Source organism: Physeter macrocephalus, chromosome 7, assembly GCF_002837175.3.
Source record: "Physeter macrocephalus isolate SW-GA chromosome 7, ASM283717v5, whole genome shotgun sequence".
Classification (NCBI taxonomy): Eukaryota; Metazoa; Chordata; class Mammalia; order Artiodactyla; family Physeteridae; genus Physeter; species Physeter macrocephalus.
In genome coordinates, this window is record NC_041220.1 from 82,249,751 (window position 1) to 82,270,859 (window position 21,109).

At 37.0% G+C, this 21,109-nt stretch overlaps 1 protein-coding gene across 1 annotated transcript in view; it reads right to left on the minus strand.

The window, feature by feature from the left end:
* Positions 1 to 1,252: 1,252 nt before the first annotated feature.
* Positions 1,253 to 21,109, minus strand: part of DTHD1 (death domain containing 1) — a 74,919-nt gene continuing 55,062 nt past the window's right edge. The window contains exons 9-10 of the mRNA XM_007120177.3: positions 6,684 to 6,741; positions 1,253 to 1,614 (exon numbers count right to left, since the gene is read on the minus strand). Of these exons, the coding sequence (XP_007120239.3) occupies positions 1,253 to 1,614; positions 6,684 to 6,741 (420 nt within the window). The remainder of the gene's footprint in view (positions 1,615 to 6,683; positions 6,742 to 21,109) is intronic.

Below are 21,109 nucleotides of genomic sequence, written 5' to 3' on the forward strand. Positions count from 1 at the left end.
TTATATACATCTGCATACACAGAAGTAGAAACCTTTCCTTCCAGGAAAAAAGAAAAACTGGAAGAAAATATTTTCATAGTGGTAATCTCTAGTGGCAGAATAAGAGGCAAATTTTATTTTCGTGACTTCTTTTTTACTTCGTAGTCAGAAAGACAATGAATATTTCAGTCTGTTTTCTTCACTCCAAGGATATGTGACAAATATTGTACCTTTCTGGAAACATGTAAAAATGATAAAAATCTTGACTGCTGAAAGGTTTCTTAATAGGAACGTGTTTGAAAATTGGAATTCTCTTTTTTAACATATAACCAAATAGATCTCTAAGTCTCTGGTTAATTTAAAAGAAGGAAATCCTGCCTTTAAATCTGAGAACCATATACGTGTTTAATTTTTCATGTAACTAATGTAAGGCCCATTCATGTCATGCTGTTACAGGAAGCTAAAGTGCTTCAGGGTTTCCAAAGCCTCAAAACATAAACATTAACAGGAATTATCAATGATGGAGGGGCTTAGGTAATTATCATCTTTTTCTTTTAGTTTTTGTTTTTTTACAGGTGGTTTTTCTAAAAAAATAATGCTCCCATAGGGCTTATGTAATAAGGTTTCTGTCAAACTGATTTAGTAGCAGGTTGTTTTCCTAAGTCGGTGCAAAAGGCCCTGAGTTCTTTCACTTACGCTCCATGGTCTCTGCGCTGCCCCATTTTACTAATAATAACATACGAGGTTTTCCCGATTCTAGGCTAAATCTTATTAATAGTTTGTGGGAGTAAATGGCTGAAGTGTTCTTCTATTTTTAATTTATTTCAACCTTGGATGTTTTCTTAAAGTGATTTGCTATCATCAACATCAGGCGTCTGCAGCCCAATTTATTTTGTATTGTTATCTGTGGGCTCCATGGTATGCACATAATGTGAATCAGTTGCTTGGAGTCCTGGGTAACTAGTTTACTTTTATGTAGATAACAATTAAAAAAAAAGGGATTCTGTATACCATACCTATCCTTTATACTTAAAAAGCAACCCCAGCTATTAAAATACACACAGGGCAAACACTATTACAAATGCTATTAAGTTTGGCTGCAGAACACGTATCACTGAACCATGAGTGAGGCTTCAAACCCACAGATGCTTTTTATTGTCTGATTAGTGCTTCTTCACTTGTCTCAATAACACATCTATCAAAGAGATTCACTTCAAACAACATTACTTGGAAACTGCTAGTAAAATGTTGACAGAAACGGTCTTCAAACCAACTATGACCCTTTGTCTAGGGCAAAAGAAAGAGCAACGGGGCTGAACTCCGCCACATCAGACCACTGCTGGGGTTCAGTGAACACTTTATTTTCCCACTTGAATTTGAGCTCTTCAGCAAGGTCACTCCTGCCGATCTTGCGGAGATGGCGAGCCAGAAGGCGAAGTTTGTCCGTGGAATTTGGGAGTGATCTTTTCCAAAAGCAAAGAAGTTCGTGGGTCTGTCCTGTGAGATCATCAGGGTTCTTCAGTGTGATGAGCTGAATGGTGCTGCGGCGAAGGGGGAGGGATGAGGAGAGACACAGGGCGTTTTCTTCTGAGAGCTCGTCTGCCAGCCAGTAGAGCAAGTTGTCCCACAGGGCTTCTGCCAGGCACACGTGGGACACTCAGTGTTAGGAGCCTTTCATGGAGGGTGTGCTCATCTAACCCTCCAACTGTTCACAGGAAACTTAACCTCTGGTTTGGCCTCTGAGAAGCAGAAAGATTTGGGACCACCCAGATGAACCCCTGCCCTTTCTGGGGTCTTCTTCTGAGGGAACCACCTATTGCAAAGGGTTAGAAATGCTTCTCAAATTGTAACTTCCCTGAGATCCAGTAGGGCTCATTAAAACGGTGTTTAGGTCCCCACCCCAGATAGTCTAATTAAGCAAGACTAGGATAGGGGCAAATCTTGGCATTTTTAACAAGTTCCCAGATGATGCTGACGCTGAGGTCCCCAACCACACTTTGAGTAACACTATATTAGAAGACATTTTTCGATTCAAAAACTACTTCCCTTAATTTGTACTAACCTGATGCATAAATTATAGCAGCAGCTAGGCAATCCTCATGCCCCAACCCCCCAACTATACACACACACACACACACACACACACACACACACACACACACACACACAAACTCACCAAAATTCAATATCCAAAGAGCAATTCTGTGGAACGTCCATTTCACCAACATTCCCCCTGGCTTCTGGACTATTTAGAACTATACACATCTCTGACTATATCCTGTAAGTTCAGCATACCCCTTCCCTTACCCTGTGACTCCTGGCTACCACCTAAACTCAAGATTCCAATGTTCTGTTGTTTGGTTGTTATTTATTTTATTGTGTAGCTCAAATCCATCACTCTCAGCAAACCCCTCAAGCCCTTCTCTCTCCTTGTACACATCAGCCCTAACCTGCATCACAGTCATTTTCTCCCACTCATGCAAAACTCTGCTCCAGTTTCCCTGGTTGGGTGTCAGAAAAGAATTCTGTCTGCCACGTTTTACTCTGTTCTTTCCATCGACCTACTCACATAAATTGTACCTGCTTTGACACTATAAATCATGCCACTTTTCTGTGAAAGCTACTCAGGAAATGGAGCCTGTTAACACATCCTTCCCCTCCATTGCCACGTTCAAACCAACATTCTACTTCCCCCTTGCAATATATTCATTTTAATGTCCATGCTACATGGGTAGGCTTTCTTCTCCCCATCCACATCATCTGTCTCCTGCCATTAGCAGGCAGCAGCAACAGCAACCCTGTTGATAGTCACTCATACCTCTGACCACATGATTTCTTAATCTTGTCAACATCACTGACCTGTGTGGTGTCTCCATATTAAAAACTGACTTACATGGCCAATCCTTATGTTTCATCATCAGCCAGAACTGTTCCACTTCCATGGCTTCAGCTGCTCAATATTACTGCTCACCACTACCCCCTAAACTTCCACAGCTTCTATTCCTTTGCTCCTGCTTAATATGTTTCTTGCCCCATCACTAATACAGCAGGTCCTTTGATGCCCGCAGTCATTCCATCATCTCTGCCTCTGTACCCATACTGCCCTAATGATCAGTTGTGTAGGTCAATAATGGTCTTGCATCCACCTTAAAATCTGTTGTCCTCTTTAGCTTTCAGTGTTCTCAATTCGTCAATCGCCAATTCTGTCTTACTCACATTGCAGTCAACTACAGGGATGCCCAGGGTTATGAAACGATACTGAATGTGATCAACAAGCTCTATGCTTTGTACACAGTTTAAGCCTTTAGCAGTTTACAAATCCATTAAAAACTCTGTTTCTTGAATTCAATTTAAAATTTTCCAGAGCAATGACATAACACTTTCCTACCATCCTTAAGCCCCAATCTCACTCTTATTCTGTTTCACCCGGCCAGTGTCAGTCTCTCATAAATTTCCCCAAAGCCATTTGACCTGAGTTCTCATAACCTCGTTTTCATTTCAAAACCACTTTCTTACAGAATCTCACTCCTCCATGTTTTCTGGGTGCCATCCCCACAGTGTTTTTCATCTAATAATTTCCCTTCACACCTGTTCTTTAACCTCCTCGTCAGGTTCTTTCCATTCTTCCCACAGGCACTCTCAAGCCTCCCCTTTCCTTGCTTCTGCTGCTGTTTCAAGTTCTCAGGCTATCTCGCCCCGTCCTTTTACCATAAAATCTTTTCATGCCTATTGTAAATCTGATGCCTTAAGTCCAACACTATTAACTCACTCCTTAAGCCTTTGCTTTAGAGGTTATATAGGCTCTTTTTAAAAAATTTATTTTATTGAAATATAGTTGATTTACAATGTTGTGTTAATTTCTACTGTACTGCAAAGTGATTAAGATATATATATATATATTCTTTTTCATATTCTTTTCCATTATGGTTCATCACAAGATATTGATATCCTCTTTTAAAACTCTATTAAAGCCTTATTTTCCAATCTTTCTAGATCCCTCCTAAATACTACTTACAGCAACTGATTCTCAGTCTACATCTTCTCCGACTTCCACAGAGCATTTTCCTCCTTCCCTTGGGTTCCATTGCCTGCCCTGGTCTTCCTCTTCCCTCTCTTTTCCCTTTGCTGACTGTCTTCCTCCTGATTGTGCTGAATTACTGCTTCCTATCTCAGGCCCCTTCTATTTCTGTCCCCTCCCCTCAGTGAATTCACCAACTGCCTTAACTATATCTCCTCTATGTGAAATATCCCATATCTACTATATCTTCATCTTTGACTCTGTTTCCCTAAATCCTGGTACAGGCCTACCTTATTTTCTTGTACTTTGCTTTATTGCCCTTCATGGATACTGTGTTTTTTACAAATTGAAGATTTGTGGCAACCCTGCGTCAAGCAAGTCTATGGGCACCATTTTTCCAATGGCATTTGCTCACTTTGTGTCTCTGTGTCACATTTTGGTAATTCTCACAGTATTTCAAACTTTTTCATTATTTTATTTGTTATGGTGATCTGTAATTAGTGATCATTGATGTTACTATTGCAAAAAGATTATGACTCGCTGAAGGCTCAGATGATGGTCAGCATTTTTTAGCAATAAAGTATTTTTAAATTAAGGTATGTACATCGATTTTTAGACATAATGCTATTGCACACTTAACAGACTACAGTATAATGTAAACATAATTTTATATGCACTAGGAAACACAAAAATTCATGTGACTCATTTTATCATGATATTTACTTTATTGTGGTGGTTTGGAATCAAACCCACAATATCGTCAAGGTATGCCTGTATACCATTTACAATATTCATCTCCTAATTATCTTTACCAGTGTATACTAGAGCCAATTCAAATACCACATTTCTAATTTTTCTTTATTGGGGTATAGTTGCTTTACAATGTTGTGTTAGTTTCTACTGTACAGCAAAGTGGAGTTCCCTGTGCTATACAGCAGTTTCTCATTAGTTATCTATTTTATACATATTAGTGTATGTATATCAAACCCAATCTCCCAATTCATCCCACCCACCCCCTTTTCCCCCTTGGTGTCCATACGTTTGTTCTATACATCTGTGTCTCTATTTCTGCCTTGCATTCATCTGCACCATTTTTCTAGATTCCACATATATGCGTTAATATATGATATTTGTTTTCCTCTTTCTGACTTACTTTACTCCGTATGACAGTCTCTAGGTCCATCCCACATTTCTAAAATTGAAATCAACTTTTGTCTTTCCCTCTCTCCACCTGATCCTTCACTCTGTTCACTTTCTTAGTGAATGTGACTACTCAGCTGAGTATAATAACACATGAAAGATTATTCCCATTTCTCAAAGCCTATTTCTTATCACCTGTACTCAAGTTTTACTGGCCCTAACCCTAAACATATCTTAGAAATTTCCTCCACTTTCCAGCCTTACTGACTCAATCTTAATCATGACCTACCGCTTATTTTCTGGAATACTCCAAGAACCAGGGTTCTAACTCATACCCCTGCTATCAGTGTAGACTGACTTTAGTCTCCTACACAACTAATAGAGAGAAGTGTTCAAAGTCTAATCTGATCTTATTCATTCCTTGTTAATACATCTCTTGTAACCTCCTTCATTGTCTGAACTTCTTAATTTGCATTTAAAACTGTTTATAGTTTTGTCCTGCTCTAACCTCATCTGCCATCATCCTGCAACAGCTCAGATGGCATTGGTCATGCAAGACCACATTGTATAACAATTTAGGACTTCCTGGGACACTTAAGAAAGATCACTATACTCTTGTGGTTGTTGACAACAGTAGTGGGAGTACTTTTATTTGAACATCAAGTTCTTCAATAGTTAACAACATTATAAACTTGCTGGGCTTTCACCTACTGCTATTGTTGTTTTACTGGGTTTTTTTCTTTTGTTTTTTGGGGTTTTGGCTTTGGTATTTTATGTTTTGTTTTTGCTCTGTCACCTGCTCTCTCTTTGAAAATAATTTTATTGCCTTTGAAAGAGTGTATAACTCTAAGGTTTATTTCTATCCTACTCACTTCTAATAATTCAGCAAAGCTTGTATATTTTCTGTACAAGTCCATAAAGATAACCCCTGAATGAAATGTTAAGCCATCAGTGGTGAGACTGACACAGTAGTCAAATGCATTCGGCGATGTCTGTTGAAGACTAATAGATTATCACAGTAGTAACAATTAGCATCACAAAATGAATTGTTTCAAAGGCTAAAATAGAATAAAAGTGTCAAATTCTACCCTGAAATATGCTTCATTTTTATGTAATTGTATTACTCATAACCACAATCAAATTTTACATGTTTCCTATGTGGTTTCATACCTCCATATATACCTCTATTTAAAATCTACTTTAAGATTTGAACCCTAACGGTCAACATTTCAGGACAAACTGTAGTAGTCTATTTACCAAACAAAGCAATTACTAGTTATCTTAGTTCAATAATACTTAGTAGAATTCATATTTCTTGTAGATTTTAATAAAATTTAACTACATCTACATTCAAGAATGTTTTTGTTTATACGTGCATGACTTATAAAGGAAAACTCATTTATTAGGCTGATAATAAATGATTATTTAATAACTTATTGTTAATTACAAAGTTCTCTATTCTTTCTTACCAAAAGATTCACATAACATATAAAATATAAGAGAAAAATAGCACCATCATAATGAAGACAGAGCAAGTATTCCTTACCTAGAGGATCTGTAGAAATTCTTTTGGTACTCTGTGGACGGTTGATTAATTTTTCATGCTTTTGGGAGAAAGGGACACAGAATAAGCAGAAGAAATCACTAATTTGTGAACAAGCTACACATAAAAGTCCATCTGAACTTCACCCCTATTTGGAAAAAGTCCTGAACTGCATGCCTTGCAAAATTAGGTTGTGTATTTGTGCATGCATGCTCAGCAATTGCTTTCCTAAGATAAGGCAACATATATTAACCCAAATCTTTCAGAGAATTTAAATTTAGGAATACATATTTAAATATTACTTTAGCATTCACATTAACTCTCAATAAACATTTTCTAAACTAAAATTTAAAACTGTTAGTACTAGCTAACAAAGATCAAGTTACCGCTATGCTACAAACATAGTATTTTGTAAAAGCTGTGATGGGCCAGGCATCTTGCCTCAACACTCAGCACCAGGCCTGGTACCTAATGGGTACTCAAACATTAGTTTTTGTGAATAAATGAGTGAATCAGTGTGCAGACATGATGCTAAAAACAATCAAATCTTTAAGCAGATATTATTCTGAAACCAAAACTTTGTCAAGGAGAAATCAAATCTATAATCATTACTTTTCTACACTGTCTGCAGTTTGTTCTCATTAATATGGGATCATGAAAACAGCACAGGAGGTAAAGTAAAAACATCAGGGTTTGGAAATCTGTTCAGTCCTCTGGACAATTGATTTACCCCCTCAGTCTCAGCTCTGAAATGTGATTTCTTATAATGCACACACACATCACAAAAACCTGTACACGAATGGTCAGAGCAACTTTATTTGTAATAGCCAAAAACTGGAAACAACTAAAATTTTCTGCAATAGGTGAATGGCTAAACAAACTATGGTACATACACAAGATGGGATACTATTTAATAATAAAGAGGATAAATCATTGATAAATGCAACAACTTGCATGGACCTCAGGGTACTGTGCTGAGTGAAAAATTCCAGTCTCCAAAGGTCACATATCCTGATTCCATTTATGTCATTGTTGAAATTACAGAATTATAAAGATATAGAACAGATTAGTGATTTCCAGGGGTTAGCATAGTGGTAGAAGACCATAAAAAAGTAGCACAGGGGAGGTCTTTGTAGTGCTAGAATAGTTGTGTATCTTGAATGCAGTAGTTACACAAATCTACACATCTGATAAAATGTTATAGTACTATACATAAACATTGTATCAATGTTAACTTCCTGGCTTTGATATTTTGCTAAAATTATGTAAGGTGTAACCACTGAGGAAAACTGGGTGAGAATATATAGCGCCTCTCTGTACTATATTTAGCAACTTCCTGTAAATCTATAATTATTTCAAAATAAAACAAAATTTTTAAAACATTTACTCGTAGCAATGATACCAGAATGATGTAAGTGTTCTATGTTAATGCATAGCACACTGGTTCATAAAAAACACTCAATACAGGTTTATTAAATCTGAATATAATATTTTGTAGGTATTCTTGTCATAGACATTACATAAATATGTATATACAACTTCCATTAAGGCATATGAGCAAGATGGCAGCATAGAAGATACTGAACCCACCTCCTCCCATGGACACAACATATCTACAACCACGTATCAAATAATTCCCTCAGTAAGGGACTAAAGCTGGATGAACAATGCCTCCATGACAAAGGGTAAAAGGAAAACATTGAGACAGGTAGGAGAGACAGAGATAAAAGTCTCACCAAGGAAAAATCCAAACCCAGCCACAGTGATCCACAATCAGGAGAGATCATAAAGTATGGATCTTTTCCCTGAGAAGTGAGGGAATCGAGCTCTACATCCAGCACCCCAAACCCTAGATCCTGCACAAGAGAGATGAGCCCCCAAAACACCTGGCTTTGAAAACCAACAGGAAATATGTCCAGGAACACAATAGAATTAAATGGAACAAAAAAAACCTCTTAAAGAGCTTGTACAAAGCCTTCCTCAACTCAAAATCCAGTGTAAAAACATCAGGTTAAAAAACATATGGACCATAGGTAAAGGGGGCTGACTTACCAATCTTTCAGAGAGGAAGCCACCAGTTGGGATGTTCGCTGGGGACTGAGACACTGGTAGGAGCCATTTTTGTGATCTCACGCTATCTTGTGAATGAGGGCACAGGTGGATGCCATTTTGGAATTGTCCCTCTAAACTGTTACTGCTAATGAGGTTACCCCACTGAGAACTCTGCCAATGCCTGCATCTCAGCCAGCCCTCACAGCCAGCTAAACAATAGCCCCACCCACCAGCAGGCACAGTAGTAGCAGGTGGGCCTTGAAGCTGGTGGGAGGCCAGCTCCACCAACCAGTGCCCTGCAGCAGCAGCAGCTGGGCCCTGCCACAACAGGAAGGGGATATCTCTCGACACCTGGCTCTGGTGGCCACGTGGGATTATGCTTCTGAGTCCCACAGGACATTTCCTAAAAAAGACCATCCTTCAAGACTGGGAGAGATGGCTAATCTACCTAATACATAGAAACAAACCCAGAGAATTAGAAAATTGAGGAGAAAGAGAAATATGTTACAATCAAAAGAACAAGACAAAACATCAGAAAAAGAATTAAATGAAATGGAAATGAGCAATCTACCTAATAAAGAGTTCTGCATAATTGCCATAAAGATGCTCACCAAACTTGCGAGAAGAATGGATGAACACAGTGAGATCTTCAACAGAGACAGAAAATATAATAAAATACTAAACATAAGTTATAATTGAACTTAAAAATACACTTAAGGGATTCAACAGCAGACTGGATAAGGTAGAAGAACAAATCACTGACCTGGAACACAAAGCAATAGAAAACCGAGACTGAGCAGCAAAATGAAAAAAAAAGAAAAATAAAAAAAAAAGAAATAAAAAGAATTTTAAAAAGTAAATATACCTTAATATACCTTTAGGAAAACCTCAAATGGAATAACTTTCACATTATCAGGCTCCCAGAAGGAGAAAGGAGAGAGAAAGAGACAGAAAAATTCTTTAAAGAAACATTAGCTGAAAATGTCCCTAATCTGAGTAAGAAAAGAGACATCAAGGTCCAAGAAGCTCAGAGATTTACAAATAAGATGAACCCAAAGAGACATACACCAAAACACATTACAATTAAAATGGTAAAAGTTAAGGATAAAGAGAGAATCCTAAAAGTAGCAAGAGAAAAACAACTTGTTACATGCAAAATAACCCCCCATAAGTCTATCAGCAGACTTTTCAGCAGAGATTTTACAGGCCTTAAGGGAAAGGCAAGACATATTCAAAGTGCTGAAAAAATTTTTTTTTCCAACCAATAATTCTCTATCCAGCAAGCTTATCTTTCAGAATTGAAGGAAACAGCAATAGTTTCCAGATAAGCAAAAGCTAAAGTCCATCATCAGTAAACCAGCCCTGCAACAAATATTAAAGGGACTTCCTTAAGCTGAAAAGAAATGGCACTAATTAATAGTAAGAAAACATATAAAAGTAAAAATCTCATTGGAAAAGGTAAATATATAAAAGGAGTAGTGGATCAATCACTCGTAAAGCAAGTATGAAGGGTAAAAGACAAAGGTAGAAAATTAAAATTACAATAATTAGTTAAGGAGTACATAAAATAAAAAGATGTAAAATGTGTCATCAAAAATAGAAAATGGGGGTGGGGAAGTAAAAGATAAATATTTGGAATGTGTTCAGATTTAAGTTGCTACCAACTTAAAACAGAGTACTAGTTACATTGAATGTTCTATTTGAGCCTCACAATAACCACAGGAAAAAAAAATAATAGTGAATACACAAAAGAAAATGAGAAAGAAATCTAAACAAAACACTAAAGAAAACTATCAAAACACAAGCGAAGAGAGAAAGATAAGAAGAACAAAAAAAAAAAAACTATAAAAATAGCCAGAAAACAATTAACAAAATGGCAATAAGTAAATATCTATCAATAATTACTTTAAATACAAATAGACCTAATGTTCCAATCAAAAGTTATAGAGTGGTTGAATGGATAAAAAAAAAAAAAGACCCATCTATACACTGCCTATGAAAGACTCATTTCAGAAGAAAGGACACACAAATGGAAAATGAAGGAGCAGAGAAAGATATTCCATGCAAATTGAAATGAAAAGAAAGTGGAGTAGCTATAGCCATATCAGACAAAATAGACTTTAAAACAAAGACTGTAATAAAAGAAAAGAAGGGCATTACATAATGATAACAGGATAAATCCAGTAAGAGATATAACATTTATAAATGTATATGTACCCTACAGAGAAGCACCAAAATATATAAAACAAATAATAATGGTCTTAAAGTGAGAAATTTAAGCAATACAATAATACTAGGGGATTTTAACACTTCACTTACAACAATGGATAAATCATCCAGACAGAAAATCAATAAGGAAATATTGGACTTATATGACACATTAGACCAGATGAACTTAATAGATATGCACAGAACATTCTATCCAAGAGCAGCGGCATACACATTCTTTTCAAGTGCACATGGAACAATCTCCAGGATAGATCATATGCTAGGCCACAAAACAAGTCTTGATAAATTCAAGAAGACTGAAATATTATCGAAGCATCTTCTCTGACCACAATGGCATAAAACTGGAAATCAACTACAAGAAAGAAACTGGAAAACCTACAAAAATGTAAAGATTAAACAACATGCTACCAAACAACAGTGGATTATTAGGAAAGAAGAAGAAAATATGAAGAAGAAAGAAGAAAGAAGAAATTTCTTCTTCTTCAAAGAAGAAATATGACATACTAAAATCTATGGAAAACCACCAGCAAAAGTTGTTCTAAGAGGGGAATTCTTAGAGATGCAGGCCTACTTCCAGAACAAGAAAAATCCCAAATAAACAATTTAACTTTACACCTAAAGGAACTAGTGAAAGAAGAATAAACAAGTAGAAGGAAGGAAATTAGTAGAAGGAAGGAAATAATAAACATAAATGCAGAAAAAAATGAAATAGAGACAAAAAATAGAAACAATCAATGAAACTAAGAGCTGTTTTTTTAAAAGATAAACAAAATCAACAAATCTAACTAGACTAACCAAGAAAAAAAGAGAGAGCACTCAAATAAGTGAATTCAGAAATGAAAGATAAGTTACAACTGATATCACAGTAATAAAACAGACCACAAGAGACAATTTTAAACAAATATATGACCAAAAATGGGCAATCTGGAAGAAATGGATAAATTCCTAGAAACATACAATTTCTCAAGGCTGAATTATGAAGAAATAAATCTGAATAGACAAATTACTAGCAAGGAGATTGAAGCAGTAATCAGAAAGTTTCCAACGAACAAAAGTCCAGGACCAGATGGCTGCACAGATGAATTCTACCAAATATTCAAGAAGATTTAATACCTATCCTTCTCAAGCTCTATCAAAAAATTGAAGAGTTGGGAACACTCCCAAACTTGTTTTACAAAGCCAGCATTACTCTGATATCAAAACCAGTCAAGGACACCACACACACACACACACACACACACACACACACACACACACACACACACACAAAACCCAGACCAAATCCCTTGATGAATGTAGATGCAAAAATCCTCAACAAAATGTTAGCAAACTGAATCCAACAATGTGTTAAAATAATCATATACCACAACCAAGTGGGATTTATTCCAGGAATTCAAGGATGATTCAATGAATCAATAGCCACAAATTAATTAATGTGAAAAATCACATTAACAAATGAAGGATAGAAATCATTTGATCATTTCAATAGATGTGGAAAAAGCATTTGACAAAATTCAGCATCCATTTATGATAAAAAAAAAACTCTTAACAAAGTAGGTATAGAGGTAACATACCTCAACATAATAAAAGCCATATATGACAAACCCACAGCTAACATCATACTCACTGGTAAAAAGTTGAAAGCTTTTCCTTGAAGAACAGGAATAATACAAGAATGCTCATGATCATCACTGTTATTCCACAGATTATTGTAGTCCTAGCCATAGCAATTAGGCAAGAAAAAGAAATAAAAGACATCCAAACCAAAAAAGGAAGAAGTAAAACTATCATATTTGCAGATGATATGATACTGTATATAGAAAACCCAAAAGCTTCCACCAAAAAACAGTGAGAACTAATAAATGAATTCAGAAAAGTTGCAGGATACTAAATCAATATACAGAAATGTGTGGCATTTCTATACACTAATAACAAACTATCAGAAAGAGAAATTAGAAAAAAAATCCTGTTTACAATTGCATCAAAAAGAATAAAATATCTAGGGATAAATTTAACCAAGGTGAAAGACCTGTATATTGAAAACTATTAAACACTGATGAAAGTAATTGAAGACACAAACAAATGGAAATGTATTCCATGTCCATGGATTGGAACAATTAATATTATTAAAATGTCCATACAATTCAAAGCAATATACAGATTCAGTGCAATCTCTATCAAAATTCCAATGGCACATTTTACAGAACTGGAACAAGTAATACTAAAAACTATATGGAACCTCAAAAGATTTCAAATAGCCAAAACAATCTTGAAAAAAAAGAGCAAAGCTGGAGGTGTCATGCTCCCTGATTTCAAACTACACTACAAAGCTAATCAAAAGAGTATAGTATGGCCATAAAAACAGACACACAGATAAATGAAACAGAATTGAGATCCTAGAAATAAACCCACATAAATATGGACAATTAATTTATGACAAAGGAGCAAAGAACATACAATGGTGAAAGGATAGTGTATTCAATAAATGGTGTTGATAAAACTGGACAGCCACATGCAAAAAAAAGAAAGAAAGAAACTAGACCACTATTTTGCATCATACACAAAATTGAACTAAAAATAGATTAAAGACTTGAATGTAAGACCTGAAACCATAATAATCCTAGAGAAAAGCATAGGCGGTAACCTCCCTGACATCATTCTTATTTATGTTTTTTGTGTCTCTGACCCAAAGACAAAGGAAACAAAATCAAAAATAAACAAATGGGACTATATAAACTAAAAAACTTCTGCAAAGTGAAGGAAAGCATCATCAAAATGAAAAAGCAACCTACTGAATTAGAGAAGATATTTGCAAATCATATATCTAATAAGGGGTTAATATCTAACATACATTTAAAAAACTCATACAACTCAATAACAAACAAACAAATGATTTAAAAAATGGGCAGAGAATCTGAACAGACAGTTTTACAAAGAAGACATAGAGATGGCTAACAGGCACATGAAAAGATGTTCAACATTTTTAGGGAAATGCAAATCAAAATGACAATGAGATATTACCTCATACCCATCAGATGGCTATTATTGAAAAGAGAAGAAATAACAAATTTTAGAGAGGATATGGAGAAAAGAGAACCCTAATTGTTGTGGGACTGTAAATTGGTGCAGCCATTATGGAAAAGAGTATGGAGGTTCCTCAGAAAATTAAGAATAGAACTACCATATTTCCACTTCTTGATATTTATCCAAAGAAGACAAAAACACTAAATTGAAAAGATAGATGCACCCCTATGTTTATTGCAGCATAGAAACAGCGTAAGTGTCTATTGATGGATGAATGGATAAAGAAGATGTGGTATGTATATACACAATGAAATATTACTCAGCCATAAAAAAGAACGAAATCCTGCCATTTGTGACAACATGGATGAACCTTGAAGGTATGATGCTAAGTGAAAGAGTTCAGGCAGAGAAAGACAAATACCACATGATTTCATTCATATGTCTAATCTCAAAAAACAAAACAAAGGAACAAACAAAATAAACCCAAAACAAACTCATAGATACAGATATCAGAATTGTGGTTTCCAGAGAAGGGGTTTGGAGGGTTAGTGAAATGGGTGAAGGGGGTAAACTGTATGGTGATGGATGGTAACAAGACTTGTAGTGCTGATCACTGCGTAGTGTGTACACATGTTGAATTATAATGCTGTACACCTGAAATTTATATAATTTTTTTAAAACTTACATTAAGAAGTTTTAATGGGAGGAGGTTAAGAATCAACATAAGAACAATGTAAATTTAAGTATATTGATACTATAGCACTGTAAAATAAGTGCATAGAATTTTTGAGATATTAACTAGGTACTTAATCCTCTCAAAAAATTGAGAAATACCAATTTAAATAGTGCAGCAGATTCTATCATTTCCATCAACAGGCGTATGACCTGAATTGAGTCTAGGACAAGAGGTGCACATTGGATTTTTTTCTTTTCTTTGTGTAAACAATTTACCCCCCTCAGTCATTCTTTCTTCACAGATGTCTCATAGCACCTTGATGCACTGAGAGTGATTCTAGTGTTTAAGTATATGTATTTTTTCACATACGTGAAAATTCAAGCCACATTCTTTATCTGGTGCCCAACCACAGAAGCAGTGGATTGTGGATGTACAGGAAATCTTGGGCTCTTTTACACTTCCAGGCACTGTGCTGGTCTCCCATATAGTCTCTTTATTCAGGGATTTTCAGCACCCCCTTCCTATTCCTTCCCTTCCCTTTTCTTTCTTTTTTCTTTTTTTTCCCCCCATGGTTTTTTTCTGTGCACTATTTTTGCCTTGCATACCGCCTTTTAAATTTCACTGGTACTCAGGGTCAGTTCCAAGCCAAACAGGGAAGCCTCTATTTGTCCTGGAGTGTCCCCTCCCACAGATTCTGTGTCTACATGTTGTTCCTTGGATGCCTTCATTGGCAGGACTGGCTTTAATTTTTCCCTACTTTCCTCTCTTCCCTTCTTCCAATCAAAAAGTGCTATTCTGTTGCATCTTCTCAGGATCCACTATTTGCTAAAGGAATTTTTATTATTCCTCTCAGGTAACCTGATTTTATGTTAATATTGTATATTTTATTTTGCTTAATGCAGTTTCTAAAATGTCACTTTCAGCATGTTACTGCTCAGGAAGATTGTCTGGAAAATCTAAACCTGGCTCTCAAATTCTCAGTAATACACATATACCTTGTAAAAGGATGTAGTGGGGCTTATGTGGCATTTTTTCTTTCACTGTAAGTCTTTCAAGGGCATCAGTATAAAAGTATAAATAACTCGGATATGTACAGATATGTCTTATTTATGCTGCAAAGCACAACAGAGTTCTCATTGACTTAGAAGTGTTTTTAAAAGATTGGAACCAAAGACAGCCACTCACACCTGGAAGGAGTATGTGTCTTGAAGTTTACAGGCCACTGTTTTTTAAGACTCCTTCAATTACTGACTATTCTTTCCATCCTTCTTAAGTACAATCCTGTTATTGAATTCTTAAAACTAAGCAAACCATTTTTTAATGCAGATCATACATGTACCAGCTTGATCTTTTGTGTGCAACCCAATAAATTGGACTTGGGCACAACCTTTATTTTACCCAACATTGTTTTCCATGGCACATCTTAAAGTTTCCTTTCATTGTATCTTTACACCACTCCAAGAACCAGCCATGATCAGTCATGGCTCTATTTGTTAGACTGCCATCTCTTTGAGGGCTAATAAGTTATCTTGTTCTTATATTAATTGTTCACCATGCTTTACATGGTATTGACATATACATATAGGGTAGTAAAAACTGTTTATATGATACCTTCTCTTGACTTGAATTATCTCCTCCTTCAAATCCTACCATATTTTCAAAGCCATTGGTCAAATTCCACCTCTTTTATCAACTACTCTAGTCCCTGGTTTCTTATTTGTGAATTTATGCACTGCCACTCAATTTATCTCTTAACTTAATGTTGTCTTGTGTTGTCATCAATGCCATTCATATATCCTTATTCGCATATGCTTGTTTTCCCTCCCCAGTTAGACTTTCAGTAATTTTTGTATCCTTTTATTTTCAATCAAATAAATAATTTTATTAACATATTAATTTTTTTCCTCATCATAAAGTTTTGATCTCAAATAACTGTCAGGTCTGCTACTCAAATGAATTTATAGCCGGACAATTTATGGAACCCTGAAGATACCTGTTCCCTGTCCAGGTTAGGGTCCATTGCAGATAGTTCTCACTTTCCTTCTCCAGCCCCTCAAGGGCCTTTGCAAATATCCCTTTCATTTTATGCCCAGAATCCCCTGAAATGTATCAGGGTATAACATCAACTTGTACAAAATACCAAGATCTCATCCCCTATTTTAGTTTCCTTGTCAAAAAAGCTGAGTTAGCCTATCCAAACAAACTGGCCAGACAGATTATATCAGATAGTGTGTCACACAAAATTTAAATTTTCAGCAAAATACATCTTTCCTTCCTTGCTCTCACACAGAAACTAAAATCCCAAAATACAGACAATACCGTCCTCCACCCCTTCTTCTGATTCATCAATCTTAGCCAAGTCAGCCCCATTCACACTCCCAGTAGGAGTCTGGTCCCCTGTTCAGCTTCTTTAGCAGTTGCTGCATGAAATCATCTTCCAATAATAATGCAGCTCCTTTGGCACCTCCAGAGCTAGTGAACTCCATCTGTGAGTCTCGTGAGCCACACACACAGACCCAACATTCCTGGGAGCTATCTGGTCACACAAGAAAGAGCAAAGTACCTCAAAATTTAGAAATAACCCAAAGCCCAGGAACAAATGTGATTACAAGATTCCTTACAAGAAGCTTGCAGCTTCTCTTACCACTGCAAGAGCCTTAGGCACTAATTCTCATATGTAAGGGCATTTCCCAAATAAAAGTTACTTCCCCAAACGAAAATTTTAGACAGTTACAACTCATATTGAGGTCATTAACCACAGACCATAGCAGAACCTTAGTGTAAGTGAGGACAGCGTGTACACAGAGAGGAAAAGAGAAAACAAAAGACTCTCTTGCTTCAGCTTCTTTAGGTTGTCAGCCAATCTCCATTGCTTGACCAGAATCCATTAGCTATAAACGGCTGGTCCTCTTTCAAGACAATTGCTTTTCTTTATCCACTGGACTAGGTCAGCCAACATCTATCTCTGCTATCTTTGCAGTTTCCTTTGCCTTCTCCTCCACCTTCTCACACCTTTTGGTCACTCTGCCCTCAACTCCATCATCTGGATTCTGAAGATGACTTAGAGTGCTTTTCTCCAAGGCTTCCACCTGGGTTTTTATTTGGATGAATATATTGTCCATCTCCTACAACTTGCTCCTATTCTGCCTACATGCTCTCCTGTGCACTCCAGTGTAAGACACAATAGTCTCCTGTATCTTGCTGATGACTGGAAACAGGAACTGCTCAAAATATTCCTCAGGCCCCAGCACTTTCACTTTCCCTGGTTCCACCAGTTCCACGATGTCCAAGAGCTGCATTTCCCCTGCTACTTTAGAATCACAGTGTGGACCTGAGCACAGAGCGGTGAACAAGCAGTTGACCTAGAGGTCAACCAGAGCTCTGAGTGTCATGGCCCCTTTTACCACAACGCTGTGCCTCTATTGAAACAAAGCTCCTTTCAAGGGTGCCACATCAGCAAACATTCATGTCTCTGTAAATGCTCTGCTTGACCAGAAAGGCAGTGTGTCCAGTCAGCCAGTCACCAAAGGCCAAGCCAGCTCTGGGCCTTCTCACCCCCAACAAGAGTGACTATGTGACCCCAACCAATCAGATATTTTCTATTTGTCTCATCCTTGTTCTTTTTCTTTATCTTATGGAAGTTTCTTGCCTTCCGCCCCATTTTGTAGTTCTCTGAAAGGAGAATGTCCACTTCATGAAGTCTTAAATAAAGTTTATTTGTATGATGTAAATTGTCTTCTTTAACCATTTTAGCACCTCTTACAGTCATGCCACTGGTAGAACCTATTGTGTCATTTTCTGTGTTTTCTTTTATATCAGCACTTCTATTTACCACAGGGTTACCACACCATACCCTCAATCAATTCCTGATAGCTTCAAGGACTCTCTGTGGACAATTATGAAGATGATTATCACCACAAATTTAAAGTCTGTAGTTTCAGCTGAGCACCAGGGCTGCTCAGCAATATTTTTATGTATCCCTGGAGATTTCTTCCACCATTCCCTACAGAAGACATTGCAACTCTTTACTACTCTTTGCAAGACCTCTACCTCACCCTTGCCTACCACTCCCACCAAGGAGTTTGGTCTTCTACTCACTGAGAAAATAAGGCAGTATTCTCAAAGCTTAGTATTTATAAAAATGAATCTTGAGAAAAAGGCAAAAAAGTAAGCCCACACTTTGATAGAATTGGTCTCAGATAAGGCCACATTTATAACACGGGTGATTCTGATAGCGAAGTATGGTGGCTCCACTTAGAAAAGCACAATCAAGTAGGAATTACATCAATTATCAACTTGCATTCCAAAGGTATCCCAGCAAATGCATGGAAGAATGAAAGAAATATCTTTATCCAAGAAGTTATGAAGATTTTCAATATCATGTCAGGACCAAAGTGAAATTCTGATTTCACTTTAGTCCTGATGCTATAGAGATACAGTAATAAAAATAATTTCTGATTTATAAATTGCCCCATAGGTGTCATACAGATGACCTAGCTCTGGTGCATTCCTCCTCACGCAGGAACGCCAACTCTGGCAAAGTCCTCTCCAGGTATTTCTGGCAGTCCTATGGGCTTTACTCTCTTGGTATCCACATGTTCCACCAGGTACACCACAATGCTCAGCCAGGAAATACAGCCATCCACGCTCTTTTTGTGGGCACAACAGTTTCCCCTCCTGTGTCTATCATGGAGTCTATCATGTGCACTACCACGTAGTGCACCATGTTGGTTTCTACCCATACCACACTTTTGCTTCCAAGGTACCACATAAGCACAGTTGTTCCACATCAGTGGTCACCACAGGTTTGTTCTGCTGCAGTTCCAGCACCATTCTGCTGGATCTTTCCAGCAGTGATACCATTCTGACCTACTCTATATGGATCCCATGATCTCTCCTACTTTTCTCCCAAGCAAAGCAATTCTCCATTAGTGGCCACCCTAAGCCCTCTTGGTACGTAAGTTGTATGGTAAAGTGAGATAGAATGAAGGAAGTTTTTTTGTTTGTTTGTTTGTTTTAGTAAATTTATTTATTTATTTTTGGCTGCATTGGGTCTTCGTTGCTGCATGCGGGCTTTTCTCTAGTTGCCTCGAGCAGGGGCTACTTTTAGTTGTGTTGTGTGGGCTTCTCTTTGTGGTGACTTCTCTTGTTGTGGAGCACAGGCTCTAGGCATGTGGTCTTCAGTAGTTGTGGCACGCAGGCTCAGTAGTTGTGGCTCACAGGCTCTAGAGTGCAGGCTCAGTAGTTGTGGCACACAGGCTTAGTTGCTCCAAGGCATGTGGAATCTTCCTGGACCAGGGCTCGAACCCATGTCCCCCACATTGGCAGGCAGATTCTTAACCACTGCACCACCAGGGCAGTGGTTTCCCATTTTGCACTTCATAATATGTGTGATATTATTGTTTCCCAATGGACAGTGGGAAACAATGATATCCTTGACACCTAGAGCAATATCCTATCTCTTTTTTTCTTTTACTGAAGTATAGTTGATTTACAATATGGTGTTAATTTCAGGTGTACAGCACAGTTATTCAGTTATATATATATATATATATGGAGAGAGAGAGAGAAGAGTTCCCTGTGCTATACAGTAGGTCCTTGTTGTTAATATATTTTATATATAGTAATGTGTATATGTTAATCCCAACCTCCTAATTTGTCCCTCCCCCCACCTTTCCCTTTGGTAACTATAAGTTTGTTTTTTATGTTTGTGGGTCTATTTCTGTTTTATAAAATAAGTTCATTTGTATTTTTCTTTTAATTCCACATATAAGCGATATCATATGATATTTGTCTTTCTCTGTCTGGCTTACTTCACTTAGTATGATAATCTCTAGGGGCATTCATGTTGCTGCAAATGGCATTATTTCATTCTTTTTTATGGCTAAGTAATATTCCATTTGGGCATATATTCGTAGAAAATTATAATTTAAAAAGATACATGCACCCCAATGTTCATTGCAGCACTGTTTACAATAGCCACGACATGCAAGCAACCTAAATGTCCATCGACAGATGAATGGCAATATCCTATTTTAAATTGTAACTTGGGTGGTCACTAATTTCAGGGGCACCAACAAGAATATACTATTGCTATTTGATGGATTTAGAAATAAAAAGTGGTAGAGTTTTCTTCTTTAATTTCTACCTGCCTACTGGCTCTTGGAGTCTCTACTGAAGAACCAGTTTTTGTGTAAGGTAACATGCTAAGAACTTTCTGATACTTGAAGCACCACCTAACATGGGTGCTTCACAACCTTACAGCTAAATGTCATTGTAACACATCCAACAACAAAAAAAATGTGATGCTGGCATTAGCATTTTTATCATTTGCCCTAAGGCACTTATCCATGAAGAGATTTTCACAGGTGATTACTATAATATCGTGTGGCAAAAACTCCTCCATCCAGCCTTAACCCCCATACTCCTCCCACCTCCATGCACTTAC